Source organism: Odontesthes bonariensis, chromosome 3 (assembly GCF_027942865.1).
Source record: "Odontesthes bonariensis isolate fOdoBon6 chromosome 3, fOdoBon6.hap1, whole genome shotgun sequence".
In the NCBI taxonomy this organism is placed as follows: Eukaryota; Metazoa; Chordata; class Actinopteri; order Atheriniformes; family Atherinopsidae; genus Odontesthes; species Odontesthes bonariensis.
Window position 1 is genome coordinate 17559019 of NC_134508.1, and position 23813 is coordinate 17582831.

The following is a 23813-nucleotide window of genomic DNA, read 5'->3' on the forward strand; positions in this document are numbered from 1 at the left end:
CGAGGTAAGAAAAATATGGCTCATTCTGTCATTTAATTAAATATTATTAAGCTATCTTGTCATCTTTCTCATGATTATATAAGACAAGCAACCTTGGATCTTCCAGTCCAATGAAATTACAGTAACTGGTCTTGCCTTGTTGACACACAGGTGGTTTCCATTTAACTAGTTATTAAGATAGTAAGAACAACAGAAGGCCGCAGCCATATCTAGGCATGCAGACACCATCAAAATGACAAATTTATGTGCTTGTACAATAAGCCACATTATCTTGAATTTTAAGAATATCTGCTGATATTTATAAAAACAGCATTATGTATAAGCATTTTTGGTGTTTACTAATTGCTTCTTTTTGTGTGTAATTGATATCTAAATGATATCTGTTGTAGGGTCCAGGCATTACATGGCTATAATCTGGTTCGATGTCCTCTGTGGGAATAATGGCCTGCTTACGTTTGAGACGAACATGTAAAGGTGTTTGGCGACAAACAGTGGGAGATTCCCGCCCTTCTCCACTAGCGACGGGACATCCCCTAGTTTCCCAATAGCTTGTAATTTCTCGCGAGAACAATCAGTATTACCGGGAGCGCGCAGTGACGACAGAACGTACGCGTTCGCGTTTCCGCGCGCGTAGCAAAGAGAGATCAGAATAGGACGAAAAATCCAGCGAGAGCCAGGCTGAGCTTCCTGACCCGAGTACGTTGTCTCGGCGAAGTTGTCTCCGAGCGATCCGACGTACGCGGAGAGGTGGGGATTTTTTTCTTTTGCGCAACTGCACCGAATTTGCACGACTGGGCGGCATAAGTTGTGCTTGATTCCGGGCTGTCTCTGTTGATAGTTTTTTACTGGAGAGCGGCACCACAAGCAGGTCGCGCCACACAGGGAGGAGAGGAGAGAGGGCAGAAGTTTCCGCTGGCTTGTTTTATCTCTGCGGGACTGCTGGTGAATCCGCAGGAATGTCGCAGAAGGAGAGACCCACTTTCTACCGACAGGAGCTCAACAAAACCGTGTGGGAGGTCCCGGAGCGCTATCAGGTCTTGTCCCCAGTCGGCTCCGGTGCTTACGGATCCGTGTGGTAAGTAGTTTTGCAGAGTACTATCCAGAGCACACAGGGCAGTTGCACAACGGCCAATCGGTTTACCCACAGAGGCCCGTCAGATCTGCCTCCCTCCGGGCTGCTAATCACAATGCACAGGGGTTTTCTTGGAAAGCGTGATAAAAAGCGCTTGTGCTTTATGTTTTACGGTGTAGTCAGCTCGCGGTGGAAAGGCACAACGTGCGCGATCCAGATTGTCTCGGCATTGCTGTTAGCGAACGGGCATTATTTTTGTTTTCGCACGCTCTCTTACTTGCCTCTCCTATTTATTCTTGTCCCGTCAACATCGGCAAGCCCCTCTTATTTCCAGTAAACAAAGTGGTTCAGGTGAAACAAGATCCTCGTCTTTTTTTTTTTTTTGTGCAGACGATCTCCCTTTTAAATAGTTTATTTGCTTTCCCTAAGGAAGGAGTGCTCCCTTATCACATCTGTGCTCATTATACAGTCAGGGTTAACCCGTGGAACAATCGCCGTCCACGAGGATATCATTGTACTCCTGGACGTACAACTTGCTACTTGACACATCCGCACATTGCATACATAGTGCATTTTCCAGTTGGGTGCTGCCTGCAGAGTACCAGAAGGTCACGTGGTTTTCGGAAAGTAGGCCCCCTCGTGCACAGTGAGCGCTTTCTACAGGAGCCCATCCGACGACGACGATGACTCTAGAATGATGTCATTCTTTCTCCCGTTGTGGTACAGTCATGACTCACCGTCCCGAGGTTAGGTATTGGCCTCAGCTGTGACGCCCTCTCCTCACTGGAGTCATAGATGCCACCATGCTGTAATTACAACTTCACTGCTCATTTTGACCAAACTTTGAACACCCTCAGCTGTTGATGGTGTGTTTTTCAAGCCATCGGCCATGCAAAACATGCTCACACTTTGTCATGAGGACATAAGGCATTGGGATATCCCGTGTTTTAAGCGGGAGTCCTCTATATGAGGTTTATTGTAAAATGCGTCGGTGTTCCACCAGAGCTTATTATGAAAAAGGTCGTTTCTAGAGGTAGCCTAGTCTTCCCCTGACACTGATAAGTTTAATGTGTGGTCCTAGTGCTCCATTGTTTGCAGGAAAATGGACAGCTGTGTTCTCTTGTTACCTTGTGGTCATCTGCAGCTACTTTTCTCCCCGTTTTATTTTTGTACGCCAAACCACAGCAAAGATGTGGCATCCTTTCAGTCCCAATCATCAAGACCAATTTTACTTGCATAACTCAAGAGAAATTCTTTCGCCAGAAGGATCCAAACAAAAGCTTATATCTAAGCCTGTTGAGGGGATCTGAAAGGTGTAGATGACATCACCACACCTCCTCCAGTGGTACAGCTGGTGGTCAGCTGGACATGTGCTTCCTGTCATTCAGCTGCAAAAGTCTTTGATGCTGCTCACGTTCTCTGCTTGAACTCTAATAAGAAATAAAAAAAAACATTTAAAAAAAAAAACAAAGAACAACAACACTAATTTATTTTCATTTCTGACCTTTGCTCTAATTTCTTAAATGCCATGCTTTGACGATACGCAGGGTTGGTGTGGAAAGAAAAGAGTTGACAGTGAATGCTGTGTGCTTGTTTTGCTGTATTACGACTGTGCTGACTCATCATTTGTATTGCCCAATCTGTTTCTCAGCTGAATGGAAACCATTTTTAAGTAAATGCCTTGTTATTAGATCTGTGAAGAAAAGTAACGATATCTCTCGGTGTGTCTTGATATTATTTTTCCTGACACATTTGTATGATTTTTTTTGTTTGCATGTTTCTGGCTCATTTGGAACAACATTTTCTGATCACGACCCCAGCTGACAGTCTTAGCGAAGCATCGTCTTACTTCATGATGTGCGTGTGTGTGGTTTATTTCCCTCTTCTTTATCTTATGTTATCTCCAACTTTAAACTCTAGTTAAGGATTAAAGTGCTTGATGTGCTGCACTCTAGTGGCAAAGCTGTAAACTGCAACCAAGTACATTTAACCGACCCCAACCTCCCTTTTTTTTGCTCAAGACCAGCAGTGATGGTCCTTTGAAAATAAAAAATGCAAAAGTGTCATTGTTTTGTTTCTCTTCCCTGAGCTTCTTTAGAAGCATAGTGGTCTCTATAAAGCCCCCTTTAACCCGCCTGACTTTTAGCAAAAAAGCGGGAGCATGCATTTCTTCACCAGCCAGTCTCAGCTTTGGAGCCTTAGTCCGGGGCCTTTATGTCAGAGAGTGTGTCCACTCTCTGAGAGAGTTTGCAGCCTTAGAAATTTTGCTGATTAAGGGAGTGTTGCACAAGGGTTGACTGTATTGTATGCTTTGTTTGACGCACTTGCTTGTAACCTCAAACACGCACCAACTTTTCAGCTTAAGCTGAAAACCTGCAATTTTGCGACTTAAACTCCAGCAGCTGGTCATGTCGGGTCTATGACTGAATGCACGTGTGATGTCAGAGAAGTAAAACTGCTCATTTGAGTCTAAAATTCGGGATTAAACTTTGAGCTTCCAGATTTGAAACACTTGCGAGTGAATTTTGTCAGCTCGAGTGTTGCATTAAAGGAAAATTTGCGATATTCCCAGTAGCTGTTTTCCAAAAGTGTGTTTTGCTTTCCTTCGTGTCTTTGTTAGCAGAGCAGATCCTAAAAATAGAGCGTTTATATTCCCCGTGTATGCTCGTGTGGCAGTTTAATTACCTACAGCATTATTAGCAGAGCAAGAATACTTATCTAGAAATCACAGCAAACACGGTTATTTTAATTTGGCCAGATGAATACATCATTATAGCTGACATATTGATCACGCCAGCAGACTTTTTACATGGGACAAGATTAATTGCTGTGCCTTTGGTCATTGTGAGAACACCAAAACATCGACTCCTTCGCGATGCGCTCGGTGAGATGTGACAACAGGAGAGCTGGATAATGACTGGGGATGCGGAACCATCCACATAACCACTGAGCCGCTGAAAGCTGTTCATTAAGACATGCTCTGTTTCTCACCAGTTGTTTTATAAGGCCTCTGAGTTCACGGCTCTATTCGGTCATTTCCTATCATAGAATCATGAAACGCATTGAAAAAAAAAAAAATTTGGGTTATCTTCAGCAATGAAAAATCAAGTAGACTTAAAAAAGATAAAAAGAAGCAACAAAGAATAGATAATTGTCAAATATTTTACGATTCAAATCAGTCGCATCGTCCTGAGCACGGGTTATTAATTCTGGATTCTTTTTTTTCTTTCATTCCTGTTGGGCTTGTGCATGACTTTGTCAAGAGTTTGATACCCTTTCAGTGATTATTCCCAGCTTGATAATGACTTTTACATCAGACATAATGCTCAAATCTTGATCAGTAGCATGAAAAAACCTCCTAATCTGTTGCAGACGTACACACGCGCTGATACCTAGTTAGTCAAACTTACGAAAGCTTCACATGGCATGCATCATAACTCGGATTTAGAGACCTTTTTCCAAGGCTGAGATTTGTTGAATGATAAGACTCTTACAACAGACATCTCAACAAGTCATTAACAGTACCCATTTGTGTGTTTGCTCGCTATGTCTGCCTGTTAGTCATCCGACTGGCTTCCCTGTGAAGCCTGCCTCACAACGTTGCTCCTTTTACAGCCCACAGTTTATGGCCACTTATTGCAGTTCCATTACAGACTAATTGGATAGTGTATGCTTCGACCTGTCTTGTTTGCCCTGCAGATTAGCAGCAATTTGAAACGCAGTGTGTATGGCTCCCCTTTTTTTTTTTGTTTTGTTTTGTCATTTAGTGCTGGTGTACTCTGTGTGCTGAGTGTGGGTTTTCCCTCAGTAGTGACACGCATTAAAAGTTGTTCTGCTAGCCCCGGACATTGGGTGTGGAACATTATCTTCGACTTACTGGGAAAAGCACACTGCTTATCTTGTTGTTCTTGTTATGGTTGCAGGACACTCGGAGCCCTCGCTTTGTCACCAACACCACTATTTGTAGAATTAAACTCTAAGACAGGTCCGTTGTGTTCCCACTCAAGTCAAAGGGATGATCATTCAAATCTGCCAATTGTGAAAGGATGTACCGAGGAAACGGGTCTCCTCTGGTCATCCCCTCTTTTACACAGTAAGGTCGACGGGGTCTGACACTGCACTTTAAGGTCACAGGGCGGCTTCATACTGGTTCCAGTGTTTCCCGCAGGAAATTGCTTAGTCAAGGTGGTGAGTCGTTGGCCGGGGGGGGGGGTGTAACTTGGAATGGAACGGGGGCTGTAAGAACAATAACGAAGCTGTTTAAGAGCTGTAACACTTTTTTATTTACATTATTAACTATTTACATTAACAACCAGTAGGTGTCGCAATTCAATGTTATCAATGCTGTCTTTTAAAGCTGCGGTCGGCAACCTTTTTTTAGTCATATTAGCTTGAACTGTCATGGGATTCTGGAAGTAGAATATTAAATAGGCTGTTTAGGAAAAATAACGAAATCTGTAGCTCCCTCTGAAGCCTGTAATCATGCTTGCAAAAACCGAGCGCTCCCGGCTGTTTTTAACCAATCAAGTTAGGGTGAAAGGAATCCTACCTGTCAATCACAGCTTGTGCACACGCTGCTGAGCGTGAGTCTGCCCCAGCTTGTGTGCGCTCACACTGGTGTGAACTCACGTGCACAACTTCGTCCACAGAGGGGGAGGGGTTTGGGGGGCGATTCGGAGCTTGTTAGAGGTTGGGGGAGGGACCTGAGAGTTGTATCAGTTCGAATTTTCCGACTTTAGACTTGGAATTTTGAAAGCCTGCCGACGGCAGCTTTAATGTCTAAGCCTGGCAAAGCATTATTACTTCGGTTTTAAAAAAAAAAAAAGTGCGAGTTTGCTAAGGCGGCCGTCTTGACTATAATGCGCTGCGGGAAACACTGCGGTTCAGTCTCATTGTTCTCCCTCTTTCTGAGAGTTAGTTTTCTGTCGTTACTTGTTGAACTTCCCCTTGAGTCTCTGTATGGTCCAGTTTATGAAAGCATCTTCTTGAAAATCCGTACAAACGTTAAACTCCGCATCCTTGCATTTCTGGGGAAAAAACGGGAAATCTTTCTACATCAATGCGACTGCAGATTTTTCTTTCATATTGCTTTAGCAGTTATCCATGTTTTTGTTGTTGTTGTTGTTGTTGTTTGTATGCAGATTAAGTGATTGACCCAAATGTGGGTTAATGCAAGTGGGTTGTGATGCAGGAAATGATTCAATGTGTCGCTTCTATGGGAGGAGAGGCCCATCTGCTTTTCTTTCTGTGTGTGTTGGGAACATGTCAGCTAAACTGTAGGTCACACTCATGTTAAGCCATATGTATGTAACACAATGGGCAATCTCTCTCTCTCTCTCTATCTATATATATATCTATATCTATAGATATATATATCTATAGATATATCTATATCTATAGATATCTCTATATATATATATCTATCTATATATATATATATATATATATATATAAAAGCTAAGTTGATATATGTCTCACAATAACAGTATAATAGACTACCTCATTAAAATCACTATTGTGACATGTCTGTGTTGGATTTTACGAGTCATATCCTGAGTCACACCCCAGTTCTACAGTTGTAATCCAGTTTTTTGATATTAGTTTAACTGATTATTAGCCTCATTCAACATGAGTGGAGCACATTTAACTCCCAGCTTTTAGTGACACCATCTTTGTTCTTTTTTGCTGCTCCTTTTTTTTTTTTTTTTGTTTAGATCCAAACTGTTTTGTTGTCATTGTGACGTGGCCTTTTTATGTAATATACATGTCAGTTCAAATTGAATTAAAAGATAGATTAGAAAACTAAATGTGCCACAGCCCAGCGAGGAATAACTTTGTCCAATAACCCTCACTGTAAAGGAAAGAGTGATAGCATTACTACAAAATTGAATGTATTAGAGATTTAAAGAAGGTAATGTATATTAAGAAAATAAATAAATAAGTATATGAATAAAAACCGCTAATTTCTCAGAGCTGTTATAACACACTGGCCAGTGACAAGTGGCTTTTAGGATACAAGTGCTCATCCGTAGAGCTAAACTCATTGTGCTCTCCTCATTAATGTAACGGAAGAATCTTTTCTTCCATCTGGACTCCGCATTGAGTGAGCAAATGTTCACCATCAACATCCCGCAGTGTTAATTCTTTTTACAGTGATTTGACACCCTTGGTCGTCCACGGCGTCGATGATATTTGAGAACAGGTTCAGTCATGTCACTTCTGCAGCCTTTGGCTGCACAGTACAATAAGAACTGAAACCAAGAGCGAAGGGTTGTGCAATTATTTGTTTACCGGGTTACGATCACCTACGCAGTGTAGAGAAATAACTCATTGTATGTTAGTGCAAGGAAAACTTTCAGGTTTTGATGTGAGCGTTTTTTTTGTTTTTTAGCAGCCTGAGATTAGTGCATTTACTCCGTTGATCTCACCCATTTCAATATTTCCGTCCTTTTCAGTTCAGCGTTTGATGAGAAGATGTGCCTGAAGATCGCGGTGAAGAAGCTGTCCAGACCCTTCCAGTCCATCATCCATGCGAAAAGAACGTACAGAGAGCTACGGCTGCTGAAACACATGAAGCACGAGAACGTAAGTCACCAGCAGTTGAGCCGCTGACAGAGCCCCCACCCCCTCCCCGCCGCCCTTTGCCTTAAATCTCGAGCAGTTGTCTGTCTCCTCTGTACAGTATAGACATTGTTCTGTACTTTAGCTCTCGGGGAAAAAGAATGCACATGAGGTTTTCAGGGTGGGAACTTATTTGCGGAAGCAGTCCTCTCACAACTGCCTACCTTGTTGAAATTTCTGTATTCTTCATATGCTCGATTGTTTTAGTTTTTTTTTCTCCCAGTGTGTCTGATCTCAGGAATGGGAGAGCCACATGACACGAGATCATGCTCTGCTCAGACTGACTATCAAACCACAAAACAGAACAATGTTTTGATGCATGGAGGCATGCTGACGGGAACAGGCTATTATAAGAACCTGTGCACCTGTGGTGAAAATGCTCCTGCTGCAAGACAGCTCAACAGATTTCTAAGTGAAGCTGACTCGGAGCTACCTAAGAGTTGTCTGATTTCGTTCACAAACCGGTGGATTCCTTTTCATGTAGAACAGATAGATGTCGTGACACGTCGGTGTCCAACTGCATGTGGGCCACCCTCGGCTGAGATTGAAAACCCCTCCTGCTCAAGGCAAAAATAAAGAAAGAAAAAAAAGTTGAGTTTTGAAACATGTTAAAAGAGCAAAATTAGCCCCTCCTCCACCCCCCTGCCCAACAGCATAAAGATACCAATTCTGGCCTCAGGCAGCATCTCTGGCTGCTATGACGTCACGTAAGAAGACGTTTTCCCTGCACGTAGCACAGTGCCCCTTGGTGAAAGGGGGTGGAGTGGGGTGGGGCAGTGAGCTGCTCAACAAGTTTGCAGTTTCTCTCATTTTTTTTTTTTTTGCTGTAGCATATTTTTTTTAGAATTTCGTGGTAGTGACTTTACTTCCTCTGCATGTGTGTTGCTGTGCACGCAGACCCTCGCCCGCATACAAAGCTAAAAAAACATAGTTCCTAGCTTCCGTGTGCTGTTCCTGCATCCAGCCCACATTTAGACCAAGCAGATGGGATCTTTGCCTAAAGCTAGTGGCAATTATATCTCAAGACGGGAGTGCAGATGATGAGTTTCTACAACCAGTGTGGAAGTAAGTCACCTAATGAGTGGCGCTTTTCTCTTTTACGAGAAATGTTTGCCTTGCTGAGAATTTGCACAGCTTGGACCTTTTTGCAGATATACAAGTTGCCTCTGAGTGACAAGCTGGACAAGTGCTTTTGCTGTGAAGTGAAGCAGTTTTAAAGGGGAAAGTTAAACTTGAAGAAGTTTGGAAAGTCTCAAAGGGGAAAACCCCCTGGCAGTGCAGCAGATCTCACTGTCAAATAGAAGCCCATTCTGAAAGAAAAAAAACGGTGGAATTTAACTTGAAAAATATTTTACATTACAGAAAACCTCACTTGTGCAATTCATGCATCGAAGTTTCAGCAACTTGAGAATCCAACACAACACATGCTGGATCACCAGTCTAATTAATTACACAAATTAAGTTATTTGCAAAAGATTGATATGAGGTTGTGGCCACATAGAGCACAAAGGAAGTGACTGTACTATGAAGCCATAAAAAAAAACAAAAAAAAAAACATGTGTTTGCTCTTATCTCAGAATGCAGATGGCCAAATGTGTTTTAAATGTGACAAATAAAAAGTCAGTTTAGATTAAGTCAATGGAAAGGAATTTGCATGAGAACATAGGCTGTTGGTTGTCAAGTCATACTGGGGTGGGAAAAGTTCCAGAAGAAGCATTGTAGGTCATGGCAAATGATAATGCAAATCTGCTGTGATTTAATGAGCACATACTTAGTACATACAAGCCCTAATTTCACTACTGGAGCAGCCTCAGTATTTTTGTTCAGCAGTTTTGGAATTAGTGTTGCAAAGAGCCCCGATACTGTGGCTAAAATACCCCAGTGCATTCATTGGGAATAACAGCTTTTATGTGGAACAAGGATTATTTAGGATTAGAAAGACTCGGTGCCTTTATCACTGTGCTGAATGCAAACTGGTAATATTGAACGGTCAGTCTGAAAAGTTATCAGCTCGCATAATAAAATCAAATCAAATGTACTCTTTTATCCGAGTGGGAACATCCTGTTGCACGGTTCAGTTACAGGAAAGAGAAGCATTCAGCTGTTCTTTCTTGTTATGTAAGTCAACCGTTTTTTGTTTTGTTTTTCTTTTTTTTTATATGCCAATTTATGATTTCCATAGAATGAGATTCTGTGTTTTGCTCATGCTGTTGCCAGGAGACTCCCCGGGTTTTGTTTTTGGGAAGCCCATGTGGACCAATCAGCTGTTTTGTTGTGGCTTTGGCCCCACCAATCAGCTGTGGGTTTTGGCTCTCTGGTGTGGGTGGGCCGCTTCAGTGTTTTCACAGTACCTATCCACCTCGCTCTCTCTCTGGGGGGTGGGGGCAGGGCTGGCACTCGGGGCTGCTCTCTGTCTGTTTGCGTACATGCGAACATATATGCACATGAATGTGTGCACAAACACGGATGATCTTCATTTTGCTCTTCTCTCCTTTGTCCCTGCAGCTGCAAGAACGCTCTGTAAAGTCTCGCTCATCAATTTGACACTTTTGTGTTGTTTTTTTTTTGTTTTTCCTGTTGTGCAGTCACCAACTCGCTTGACTGCAAGTGATTGTAGAAGGCGTTAAAAGCTCTAGCAAAATGCAAGTACAGCTGTTGAAAGATCACATTATACTGCTAAAGGCTTAGTGGTTGGTGGAGGCGAAAAAAAGGAGAATGACATGCAGAATTGATTAGCTATTAGAAACAGCTGATCTTCCTTATAAATGAGTTTTCTGCTGCTCAGCCTGATATGACATTACTTTTTTTTGCAAATGCCATAAAAGTTGATTTTCTTTTCATTTCTTTGTAGCACCTCACTAATGCTCTAATGGTGCCTGTAAAGCCAGACTTATAAAGTACAAGATATATTATTTCTAAGGAAATGGCAAACAGTTTTCACGGTGTTGGTCCCATTTACTGTGATTTAAAAGCTTGGTAACCATCATGGAGCGCATTAGGGGTGGAACGGTACAAAAAACTCACGGTTCGGTATGTACCTCGGTACGGACCCTACTTTTCGGTACAGTGCCGAAGGAAGCGTGTAGCGAGGTTCGAGCACATGTAATAGATATCTGAATCCTGCCTCTTCTACAGTGGAATATGGGCGCATAGCAGATGCGATGTAAATTCCAATTGCTTCGGTAATTTTTTTTGCTCCGCATGTATTCGTATCCAGGGGTTGTTGTAATACATTTGGGAGACGTTATTGGTCGGGTCTTTTCATGGTTCTAGAACGCATCTGACGGAGGTGTGTGGTGGTCGGTAGCTACGCCCCATGTCATGCTATCACGGCTGAAATGTTTCCTCATACCACACAGACAGAACCGGCGCGTGTTTAATAAGTTAAACTTAAGGCTGATTTATGCTTCAGACGCAAAGCCTCTGACGCTCGGACGCAGAGCCTCTGCGAGCGTCAAAATCTTGACCACTCCCCCACGCAGAGGCTCTGCGCGCGTTGTCGTGCACCTCAGAAAAATCCTGACTACGCGACAGACGCACGCAGACCACCAACGGAAGTGCGCAGACAAAAGCGGCTGTGATTGGTCCTCGGTGTGCCTTTCCGGTTGTCTGTGTGGCTTCCTCCTTTGCATTTTCGCCAACTCCAATAAAAGAAGCTGTTCTTCTTCGATGTCGAGCAACTCCAGATCCATATCTTGCATACACTTTTTTTTTTTTTTTGGAAAAATAAACACTTCCGCCGGCGCCCCCGAAGTTCTCGTCACCGCCCACCGAAATTCTCGCGAGGGGAAACTGCTGTGCGTCCCGAGAAATTCCAGACCGAGGTTGCAGAACCATAACATGAAAAGTGGTTCGCGACCAGAGCAAAGCAACACGTCAAGACGATAGACGCAGAACTATAATCCGCCCTTAACACGTCACTGACGCGGACGGCTGCGCGCGGCGCATCAGTCCCGACTCATGTGCGAATGCAGACTGAAACAGCTCGGCTGGGGAAGGACAGTTATCAGAACGAAATTCGAGTAGGACAGTTCTGATAACTGCGTTCTTATAACTACTCTGTCCGAAAGCGTATATCTCTACGGACCAATCAGAGCTTGCATGTGGCAGTGTTTAAATGGGTCCTGAAGGAAACTCTTGCAAAATAACAGTTCCGCGTTCAGAAAACTTCCGTACCGTGTGTATTCTGCGTGGAAATGCGCGTACCGAACCGTGACCCCCGTACCGTGACGGTTCGGTACGAATACATATACCGTGCCGGCCCTAGAGCGCATGCATGACCTAGAGCACATCAGTGAGTCTAAAGTAAACAGTTGAGATAAGGAAAGAGAGTCGACAGGAGGTGCTTGTTTGACTAAATCTAAATTAAACGTTGGATATGGTTGCTGTAGTAGAAATATCAAACAGTTGTTTGTAAGTCTGTTATTCTTTAACACACATCTGGGGTGAATGTGTTGCTAAAAAGGAAACCAGCCATGTCTTTGAACTGAAAGTGTGCATGTTTATTCAGATTTATCAAGTGTATTCATAGGCATCATTTCAAAGAAGAGACTGTTGGAGGTGCTTATTAAACTCTCAAACTCTCTCTTTGCCTTCAGGTGATCGGCCTCTTAGATGTTTTCACACCAGCAACAAGCTTGGAGGAGTTCAATGATGTGTAAGTCTCTTTTTCTCTTCTCATCACTCCCTGCTTTTAGTTTTACCGTCTCCCTCTGCCTCCTTGGTGTTGGTTCTTTGTCTATTTCTCCCTCTGTCTCCTTCACTGGAGCTTTACGTCAAACTCCCTGACCACCGTTTATGTCGACAGATGATTGCGCGATTGATGCAAAACACAAGCTAGTTATAGATGCAAAGCAATAAAAGAGGCCACAGCTTTGTGCGAGTCCAGCATGTGGCAAGTTGTACCAAGGTGAATGTAGGGTGAACACACGTGCACAAAGCACCTCGCAGCTAGTCTCCATGGTAACAGCCATCTGGCAGTGTCTCTGGGAGTACAGTGTTTGTGTGCATGTGCACAGAATACTCAATCAGCGTCCTTGAATTCTCTTTGTGGGGTTGCGTCATCAGCATGTTGTGCATTTGTGGAAATGTGAGATTAATCTACACACACACACATACACACACACTCACACATACACTGGCTGGCTGGCTGGCTGACTGTGCTACACCTCTTCACAGTCAGGAAGGTAGGGGGAAACAGTCCTCACACCAGAGAAGATAAGACAGGTGCACATTGCTCACAGGGCAACCTTATAGCATTTTTTTTATTTTTTTTTTATTGAATTGAGGTCAGATGAAGCGCACATACATTACAGCGCCTGTTTCTGTTCTCATCTCTTTGATGAGAGTGTCCTCCTCATTTGTTGATTATAGATGTGGTTACATAAAATGTATTTTAGTGGCGTGCAACTTAATTTATCTAATGACGTTTTTTTATTGCAGACAGTGATTGATTACTTTAATATAAAACAGCTTAAAAACAAACTTGATAGTGTTTTATGAGTTAAAACGCAAGCATAAACAATATTGTAGCGCGACAGGCGCCTCAGACCTTATTAGATAAAGACACAATAAACGGGCTGCCTTGCATAAGGAGACTGCATCTGATTAGCTGTGTGATTCGCAGGTATTTGGTGACGCACCTAATGGGAGCAGATCTTAATAATATTGTGAAGTGTCAGAAGTTGACTGACGACCACGTCCAGTTTCTCATCTACCAGATCCTCAGAGGCCTAAAGGTTGGTGAATCTCTCCCTTGAGTGATGTTGCGGATCGCTATCAAGCATGGTAGCTAAAAGGTTACAGTTCTCTCTCTTTGACTGCACAGTTTATAGAACCCTCTTTGTACTTTAACAACTCTGATAGCTGTTTCTGAAAAATTGATTTGTCAATTTGGGGGAAGAAAAGAAAAAAAAACCCGAGCTGCTCGTCTGTCTTGTACCGGAAAAGAGATTTTAAATCACAACAGTTTTTATTCCCATGTTGAATAAAGATTAGACGATACAGATTTCTTTAAAAAAAATGTCTGTTTTCGTGATTAAAATGATTCATGAATAGAATCTTTCGGCTGAATCCTGTGCTCTTCTTTTCTCCCACAGTATATCCACTCTGCAGGAATCGTCCACAGAGTAAGTGATAACTCTGTTGAATATGGAAATAAACTCTGCAAATTAATCTAATTTCTCCTGACAAGACAATACAGTCCCGGTGCGGGTGAAACATATTGAAGCATTAAGTTTCTTTAGCCACGCCGCTCTTTATTAAAACCATAAGCGACACCTCAGTTGTCCTCAGGGATGTTTTGTGAAGGCAGGGGGATTGGACATTGCTTTCTGGAGAATACTTCTGAGTTACTTGTTTTCTAAACATCTATTCCTCTTTCCTTCTTTTTTTTTTAAGGACTTGAAGCCCAGTAATCTGGCTGTGAATGAAGACTGTGAGCTCAAGGTGAAGAATGGGTTGATTCAGAGACAAGGGTCACCATAAATGATGTAATCTATAATAAAATGGAGGGGATCCAGTCAACTATATTGTCTTCTCATGCCTCAGATCCTTGACTTTGGTTTGGCGCGGCACACAGATGATGAAATGACAGGATACGTGGCCACCCGGTGGTACCGAGCCCCTGAGATCATGCTCAACTGGATGCACTACAACATGACAGGTAAGCACACACATTCAGTCCAAGTTGCTTTGGAGCGCAGCTAAAACTGAAGTATTACACCATATCTGTTTTCACACAAATGATGTCGAAATAGTTGGTTGACTTCTGTGTGCTTATTGTTGCTAGAATTTGCAAAATCCTTCAATCTTCAGATTTACAGAGTGGTTGAACAGTTTTTTTTTTTTTTTTCTTTTTTTTGTTGCAGTTGTTGTTTGCAGTAGATATAATTAAAATATAATCGCACCACTGGGCAATTTCAGAGAAAATTGGAGAGCTGCGATGCTGTTTTTTGAAACACATTCGGCATGACATTTAGAGCTCTTTGCTTACACAAGCCAAGTGTATCACAAGCCGAAACATTCCAACATGGGTTGCCCTGTTTGCATAAATGGTCAACTTAGATTATATAGACTTGTTTTTCGACATTTACTTCAAACAACAAATAGGAGGTATAATGTAGTCTTTTTTTTTTTTTTTTCTCCACCAGCAGCTCTTTTTTTTTTTTTTTCATCATGCTTTCAAAAAACTTGTTTATCGTTGCATCTTAATTATCCTGCATGAGTCAATGTTTTGTCCCCCCCCCTGTGTATTTATCAGTTGATATCTGGTCGGTGGGCTGCATTATGGCAGAGCTACTTACAGGACGAACACTCTTCCCTGGCACGGATCGTATCCTTTCAACACTGTCTCCCCAGTGCATCGATGAATTGTTTCTTTTTGTCCGCCTACTCTCTGCTACTGTACATTTGGAGAGGGTCAGTGCAGTCTGCAGGTTTTCTGCTGCAAAACACACACCAACACAATTTTGCCTTCTTCAGAGTCACTCAAAAGCATTGCTGAGTATTTGTAAGCCACATCTCAGTATAGTGAAGGAAGCTTGTGTATGTAAGTGATATATATATATATATATATATATATATATATATATATATATATATATACACACACACTCACTGATTTAGTATTGAAGAGTCCCCTGTGGTGTACAGTATGACTCAGTGCTGCCCACTTCTGTGTCCACTGCCTCTCATCGATACAATACATTTTCCCTCCCACAAAGATACCCATACACAGCAGCATGCAGGTCTTTTTAATAGGAACACACACACACACACACACACACACACAGACGCGCACATACTCAAATGCAGAAATTGGCACGCACGACTGAGGCCACGGATCTGTTAAATATCAGAAGCATGGGCTGGCTGTTGCATAATGTGTTTGTAATTCCTGCTCTAAATATTCAATCATCTCATCCTTCTCTGTGCCCCCTGTGGGGGTGTGTGTTTAAGTCTGTGCCCTCTCACCAAATCTGAAACAAAGGCTGTTGAGTATACCTCGATCTCTCTGCTCCATCTCTTCACACCAGTCTGAATTAAATGTCACCTGCACGAGGCGGCGGTCGGTGGCGTAGTGGGTTAAGCAGCCGCCCCATGTACAGAGGCTACAGTCTTCGCTGGCCCGGTTCGACTCCCGCACTGAGCGGCCCTTTGCTGCATGTCTCCCCTCTCTCTCTGCCCCTGCTTCCTGTCTTTCTCCAACTGTCCTATCATTAAAGCTGCGGTCGGAAACTTTTTTTTTAGTCATATTAGCTTGAACTGTCATGGGATTCTGGAAGTAGAATATTAAATAGGCTGTTTAGGAAAAATAACGAAATCTGTAGCTCCCTCTGAAGCCTGTAATCATGCTTGCAAAAACCGAGCGCTCCCGGCTGTTTTTAACCAATCAAGTTAGGGTGGAGGAATCCTACCTGTCAATCACAGCTTGTGCACACGCTGCTGAGCGTGAGTCTGCCCCAGCTTGTGTGCGCTCACACTGGTGTGAACTCACGTGCACAACCTCGTCCACAGAGGGGGAGGGGTTTGGGGGGCGATTCGGAGCTTGTTAGAGGTTGGGGGAGGGACCTGAAAGTTGTATCAGTTCGAATTTTCCGACTTTAGACTCGGAATTTTGAAAACCTGCTGACGGCAGCTTTAAATGCATAAAAAGCCCCCAAAAATATTTTAAAAAAATATAAAAATGTCACCTGCATACTTGAGCGTGACGTAGTGCCTTGCTAGTGTTTGCACGCTGTGGATTTTGCACAGTGTGGACTGTGGATAATGTTGATATTTGAGTAATGGATCCTTACATGTACAATTGCATTTTTATTACGTTTTTCTGCTGTATATCATAATATCCAAGCAACAGCAGTCATGTCGCAACTATTAATGGTCCCATTGCAACTATTTTAGATAATCACGATCGTGCCGTGAATTATCTGATTGACGAGTAGACTTTAAATCCCCTTTTTTCTTTTTTAAAAAATATTTTTTTTGGGCTTTTTATGCCTTTTAATGATAGGACAGCTGGAGAGAGACAGGAAGCAGGGGGCAGAGAGAGGGGGAAGACATGCAGCAAAGGGCCGCTAGGTGCGGGACTCTAACCGGGGCCAGCTGCAGCGAGGACTGTAGCCTCTGTACATGGGGCGGCTGCTTAACCCACTATGCCACCGACCGCCCCGACTTTAAATCCTTTTTGATGATTGTTTCATAGTTTGCTGTATCTCTGTTAGATGTCAGAGTCTAAAGATGGTATCTGGCTTGCCATTCGGCTGCATTTCTGGTATGCAGAGCTGCAGCCTGTTAATCAGTAAGACCATCAGCAGACATTAATCTGCAGCCACGTTAGCAAGCAGTCAGTCGTTTCAAGTCATTCTCAAGCAGTAATGCCGCACATTTTTGGTTCCAGTATTTCTGATGTGAGGTCTTGCTTTTTTTGCTGAATGAGTATCCTTTAGTTAAGGTGAAAATAAAGGTATGTTGTGTAATATTTCATTTGTGGCATGTTTGTTGCCCCTCCCCCATCGCACAATTGCCTGACACTGCGTTGCATGCTATGAGGTAAGATGCCTCTGCTTAGTTTAGGTTAATGACACAGCACAATCTAATCCTTGATAATAAAATGCCTCTCAGTATTTGGACAATTAAACCTAGTAACAAACCGTCGTATGGTTCATAAGATAATGTTTTACTATAACTGGTATTTGGCCCATAGAAAAACACAATTCGTTATTAGCGCAGAGCATTTTTTGTTGTCGTTTTTTGTTTTTCTTTTATTCTCTTGGAAGCAAAAGGACATTCAATATATTGGAAAAAAAGCTTCTATTCTCCATATGTTGCTCCAAAATTGTGTGTATATATGAGTAAATCGTAAAGTATGGCATCAGTATCCCCATTGTTAGGCATTGTAAGTTATACTGTTAAATAAAGTGTTTTGAATGATTTTGTTTTGTTTAAAAGGATTCAGTGTTTTACATATCTGCTGCAGTGCACATTCAACTTGATCAAAATAAATCAACTGTTTAAAAAAAATGTTTTTGCATGCAGACAGGTTTGACCATTGTGCCGTGCACTCCTTTCAACTTTATCCAACGCCCTCCATTCTTTCAGTTTTCCTTCATGTGGGTGGTAGACATTGATCAGTTGAAGCTTATAATGATGCACGTCGGAACTCCAGGGCCCGAGCTCTTGATGAAAATCTCTTCAGAGTCTGTGAGTGTCATCCCACTGAGTTTTGTTGAACTGCCCTGTGCTGCCCTGGCAATAGTTGGTCTACTACCTCATGTCGATGATGTTTATCTGCATGTGTTTTGCACTACATTATGGAATTCGCAGCTTCTTTTGCCTTTGAGCACAGTGCTTTGTTTTCCACTTCTTCCTAGCCTGTACTGTAATCTTGAGTCCTGCTGATCTCCTAATATGAGGAGAGGGAAGTGCTGAATAATTTTGATACATCTTTCAGTATAGATGAGTCACCTGAGGGTTTTTTTTGTATATCACAGCTCAGACTCTGTTTTCTTCCTTCTTGTGATCCTCACCCTATGTGCCCCTCCCCCTCTCTCCGTTAATCTTTCCTTTCCCACCTGAACGTAAACTCTTCTAAGCCCCCAATGCTCTTTGACTGGCTAAATTCAATGCTATGATGCCCCTTGACTCAGAAGCTTTAGATATAAACCAGCTGCAGCAGATAATGCGCCTGACGGGGACACCCCCAGCCTCCCTCATAAGCAGGATGCCCAGCCATGAGGTGAGACCCGTTACCTTTCGCCTTCCCACATGGAATTCCTTTTTAGTGGAATTGGGGCCGAGCAGCAGCTATCCATCAGCAACATAACTGTTTACAGACAAATACCAGCAGACTTTGCACCCTAGTTAGCACACTAGTCTCTGCTCTCACTCCACGTCTCCCCTGTTTCCTCTCTGACTCAGCGTGCTTGTCACAGCAAGGCTTCTCAGAGTGCTTTGCCAGCGCAGCCAGTAGGCCACAGTGTTTGTGTAATGCGTGTGATTTGGGTATTGAAGTACAAAGGTGCTTGGAATGTAGTTTGCACACACCTACACACCTACCCATTCATTTTGAATGGATAGGTGTGTCAAAACATGAAGATATTTCATCTGCAACAGTTTAAAGGCGTCTTTATGTCTTTAAGATCTTTGACAGTTGAGCTGTTGTTCTTTTCTTCAGGCGAGGAACTACATCAACTCACTTCCCCAGATGCCCAAGAGGAACTTTGCTGATGTGTTTATTGGTGCCAACCCTCTCGGTGAGTTCCTCTTTCAGTATGACACTGAGGCTTGAACTACTTCCAGATTGCTGATTCCCTCTAGTGGTATCTGAAAGATTTAGTTTTTTTTTGTTATAGTTCCAGTATTTATGTGGTTGTGTTCTGGTGCTTTCTCACCTCTATAGCATTGCTTACTTTGTGTGAACAAAGGGGAAAATGACATTGTAATGCATTACAAAGAAGTTTTTTTATTTTTTTTTAAGCATTTTAGTTCATGAGCTTCATTTAAAACTGTTACAGACACACAGAATAGGTCCTCAGAAGTATGCCACTCCCTGCAAAAGTTTGGATCTATAAAAAAAACAAAGTTGACTTGTATGTATGATGTAGCAAACATGTTGTGACAGATTTGTCTGTTGCATTCGATTATTTTACAGACAGGGGAAACTGGCACAGCAGATGATGATGATGAGGTGGTGAACTGAAGCCACATTGTAGAAACTGAATGTGAAAGCCTCATGCACATTTCTCAAATTGTATTATTAAAGTCTGGGCAAAACAAAATAAATTAAATAAATAATCCATATCACTTCTGGAGGTGGTTTAAATGGATTCCCCTTAGATTCTGATGGTCTGAATACTCTGGCTTTTCAACTGTTTTAGATCACTCCCAAAGCAACACACAACAACAAATTTATAATCAGAGCAACAGCAGGGTTGAGCACACTAGTGTTGTTTGCAGAGTGCTACTGGAGACCAGACGGAACTCAACAGTCTGTAGATGGAACAAAACAGCACAGGCAATTTTTCCTTAAAGATCTGTTTTACAAAAGCAATCTGTATGCCTACAGTCTGACTGTACTCTCATACCTCCATGCACTGTAGAACAACACGTGCAGTCATATTGACTGACTGCAATTGTGATTGATTTTATTTATTTATTTTTTTTAAATACAAATACAACACACCAGAGTTATGGTTTCATGTTTGTCCGCTTGCATGAAGTCCTCAAGCGAGCCAACAGTGCATCTCTGGTATATGGATATATTGACTGCTGGAGGGTGACCAGAGCGAGTTCACCTCGAAGGAATCTGGGCATAGCACCAACATAGACAGTCTTAGTTTTATGAAGAGACCATAACGGGGTCAGCATCCGTCCATTCATCCATCCATCCATCCATTTTCTGTACCGGCTTAATCTAGTTCAGGATCGTAGGCGGGCTAGAGCATATCCCAGCTGCGGTGTACTCCAGCAGCATCAGTTTAACTGCCATGGTTGGACTGGCTGCCTTCTCAACTCACAAAACAAATTCACGAAGCAGGATATTGCACTTCAGTTTATTTTAACTTAACTGAACGGAAATGAACTGAACTGCCTATGTGTGAAAACACCCTGAAAATGGATTACAGATGGTTGGATTCCTCAATTTCAACTTTCTGTAACTATGAACTGCTGTCCATTTGCTTTATCTGCCTTCTACAGTCTCATATGCTAATCCTTGATCCTTGTCCTCTTTACTGCTGCTTTGCTGTAGCGGTGGACTTGCTGGAGAGAATGCTGGTTCTGGACACAGACAAACGGATAACAGCGTCTGAGGCTCTGGCCCACTCTTACTTTGCCCAGTACCACGACCCAGACGACGAGCCTGAAGCTGAGCCTTACGACCAGAGCTTCGAAAGCCGCGAGCTGGAAATTGACGAATGGAAGAGTAAGCTTGCCCGTAATAAGCGTCCCGTGTTTTTGACTGCATCCATGTAATTATGATACAGGCAATTAATCTATATTTTTGTTTTTCCTCAGACTTGACCTATGATGAAGTTGTCAGCTTTGTGCCGCCGTCGTTAGATGAAGACGAGATGGAATCTTGAGGAAGAGGCACGTTTTCCTCTTCTTCTACTTCTTTTTTTTTTTTTTTTTTCTTGTTTTGTTTGTTTTCCAAAAAAACACTCTTTTAAAAACTATCAGTTCTTTGTGACTATCCATTACTTTCCTCATGCACGCGCACAACCATGACATTCAAGTGCCTGCCGTCGTTCATATCTGGGGGATGTAGCGAAATCAGGGAGAGAGGAAAAAAAACCCAAACGTGACATCCTGTTCATACTGTCATACTGCTCTGCTGTTCTTCTTTCCTGGCATCCCACTTTGCTGACGTCAGACTTCAATTGTCCGTGTTCTTTTAATGAGTTTTCACCACAGATATTTAGTCTTCATATCGTGACCCCCGCTTTAATTCACAAGTGTAAAAAGTACGCATCAGTATCTTACTCCAAATGGAACTGCTGATGCAGGTTTTTAAAGTTGCGCTTCTTCGAAGGAACTAACAGACAGTAAAATTGGATCAACATCGTTGAAAGAAATAAAGTTCGGCCTTCCCCCGCACGTCAAGTGCATAACTGTGTCGATATTACAGCAAACAGTATTTGTACATAAGTATTTCTGGCAGAACGGTTATTCTCTTGCATGAGGGTCAGAATTTACTGAGACACAACTCGGATGACTTCTTCAACCGTATGAATTTGATTTCTAGAGTTAATCCTGAAATGGCATATAAGATGATATTTCTTTGTAATTTATTACAGGTAGGTATAGAGGTAGGTTGAAAATATGTAGAAATATTCACTCCCAAGAAATACAATTTTAGGCTTCACATTTCTTATTGTTGGACTTTTAGACTTGGTATCCCCCCTTATGAGTTTGGAGAGTATTGCTAATCTATTTCGCCAAATGCTAAAAGTTCCACTTGTTTTCTCATCATCGGTTCATAGCACTCTGTTGTGTCGGATGAATGTTTCAACAGTCGGCGAGCTCCAGCATCACCGCAGCATGATGAAGCCTGCTTTGGCTTTGTAGTTTATTCACATTTGATGTTTTTCACGAGAACATCAACTGAAAATGTAATTTAATCACATTGCATTTATAAACCACATTACTATTGATGTTTATTGAATGTTTGGGGCACCGGTTCGCCCTGTATTTATGATCTTTTTCTTATATTGTTTGTATATCGATGTGAAAGAGGATATTATTTGTCAGAATTTAAGGTTTTTATTATTTATAGAGCGCATATTGTATCGGAATCCAAATGCTTCATGTGTCACTTGTCCTACGGTGGCTGCAGTTACAGCTTGTGTATCTAAATGAACAATATTATCAACAGAACCATATTGTTTAAAATTAATTTGAGAAATGGGATATGCAGTTGTGTTAAGGTTTGCTGAAAATGTATCAATCTTATCTTCCTTGACATACTGCCCTCTAAATGATCCTGTTTATAAGATGTCAAAAGCAAATATATCCAGAAATGAAAGCAAAATATATATATATATATATATATATATATATACGCGAAGTCACTGTTTACAATCAATAAACCACTAAAGTGAAGCATAAAACATCTCCAATTTCAAGTTAAATTATATTTACATGCCACCTACAAGCTGTTTCCAGTTGCTCTGGTTGTGTCAACCAGACAATGTCATATCAGTTTCATTTGCAACTTCCTGTTTAATGTAGTTCTTTCCTCTTAACATATTATTTTACTCTGTATGTTGAATCAAAATTAGATGTTTTTTTTTTTTCTTTTCTGTGATTCTGTAATATTGATCAATTTATGACCTGTACGCCATACTGTTCAGCTGAACACTTCAGCGGGGCACATGAGTTTACGTTTACCCACTGGATGCTGAAGGGCAATGCTGAAGCCTCACACTTTTTCATTTTTACACAACCACATCCATATCCCAATGTCGGTAGCTAAATTGGTTATGCTTGCTTTGCCTGAGATGTTTTCTTGTTTTGTTTTTTTCCCCACTATGTTCTTGACCACATGTACCACGACAGCAGGCCATGCCATCTGTAAATACCACCACGAGTAAATAAAGGCTACTATTTTTCAAAGCTGGAAAAGTGTATATTGCACTGTGGTGAGTTTTGGCTGTTATAAATATTACCACTGGGGGGCAGCAAAGCACACGTTTGTTTTTAATCTTAGTATTTCAGAGTTTTTAACCCTGGTAGAGAAGGGTAGAGGAATTCTACGTTTGTGAGCATATATATATACAGCTGTGTTTTGTTTTTTGTTTTTTTTTGCATTGCACTCAAAAGTTTCTACAATCTCACAATGAAATGTATAATTTGGAAAAGTGTCATTGAGTGTCCCAGTAGCTAATTTATTTTTACAATAAATTATTGAGTGAGTGAAAAATGAAGTGATTTCAGGACAAAAAAAACTCCAAAACTACGGGAGAGGAAGGTAAAGCAAAGCACCAAGAGCCAAATACTATAGTAAGACTTGATTTTAAACACAAATTTACAGAATTCGGGGTTTTACATGTTATGATACAAAGGAATATAGATAAGTTGTTAGGGCCAGGACGTTCATGCAAATGAAGAATGTATTTTAAAAGAAAGTCAAGCATTCCACTGTTATGAACGTGTTTCACCAGCTTTATATTTTGGAGGGTAATTAGCATTCTAATGTATAACAGCGCGCCGGCTCAGTGCTCCTCATTGGCTGATGGCAGCTTTGATGCTTCCCTCCGGTGCACTCAGCACCTTCCTGTGGTCTCTTCAGTAATTTGGTGGAAAACCTATTTATAGAAGTCCATTTCTGCGAGGAGATGAAGGGGCCCATTGCCAAAGGTGGTCGTTTAGACCTGGTAAAAATGTATATCACTCCTTCCTTTTCAGATGAAAACATAAACAATAAACAACAAAACCATGACACGCACAGATGCCTGTACAGCTATCCTTATTGGGACACCGTGATGACTTCCATTGTGTACAAGCCCTAACCCTATAGCAATGATAACCAGCTCATACCTGACCTTAATAAAACCTCATTTCACACCCTTGCCCAAACCACGACCCCAAAAATGACGTTCTGTCTTATTAGGAAAAATCT

At 41.9% G+C, this 23813-nt stretch overlaps 1 protein-coding gene across 4 annotated transcripts; it reads left to right on the forward strand.

Annotated features, from left to right (window-relative positions):
- Positions 1–623: 623 nt before the first annotated feature.
- On the forward strand, positions 624–22816 carry mapk14b (mitogen-activated protein kinase 14b). 4 transcript variants are annotated; one of them, XM_075460603.1, is made up of 13 exons: positions 625–747; positions 839–1075; positions 7528–7657; positions 12292–12350; positions 13320–13431; positions 13792–13821; positions 14093–14140; positions 14243–14357; positions 14955–15026; positions 18349–18428; positions 18867–18945; positions 20442–20615; positions 20708–22816. In XM_075460603.1, exons 2-13 carry the CDS (start codon positions 957–959, stop codon positions 20773–20775), a joined length of 1086 nt encoding a protein of 361 aa, XP_075316718.1. In that variant the 5' UTR covers positions 625–747; positions 839–956; the 3' UTR covers positions 20776–22816. The 4 variants fall into 4 exon arrangements, with proteins under 4 accessions (XP_075316719.1, XP_075316718.1, XP_075316717.1 ...); XM_075460604.1 differs by lacking the exon at positions 18349–18428 and adding an exon at positions 17814–17893 and having other exon boundaries at positions 624–1075; XM_075460602.1 differs by having other exon boundaries at positions 625–1075.
- The last annotated feature ends 997 nt before the right edge of the window (positions 22817–23813 follow it).

Coding starts and splice junctions, on each gene's coding strand:
- mapk14b (XM_075460604.1), top strand. CDS start 957: ATGTCGCAGAAGGAGAGACCCACTTTCTACCGACAGGAGCTCAACAAA. Junction 12,351..13,319: donor TTGGAGGAGTTCAATGATGT/GTAAGTCTCTTT, acceptor TGTGATTCGCAG/GTATTTGGTGACGCACCTAA. Junction 14,358..14,954: donor GATGCACTACAACATGACAG/GTAAGCACACAC, acceptor TGTATTTATCAG/TTGATATCTGGTCGGTGGGC.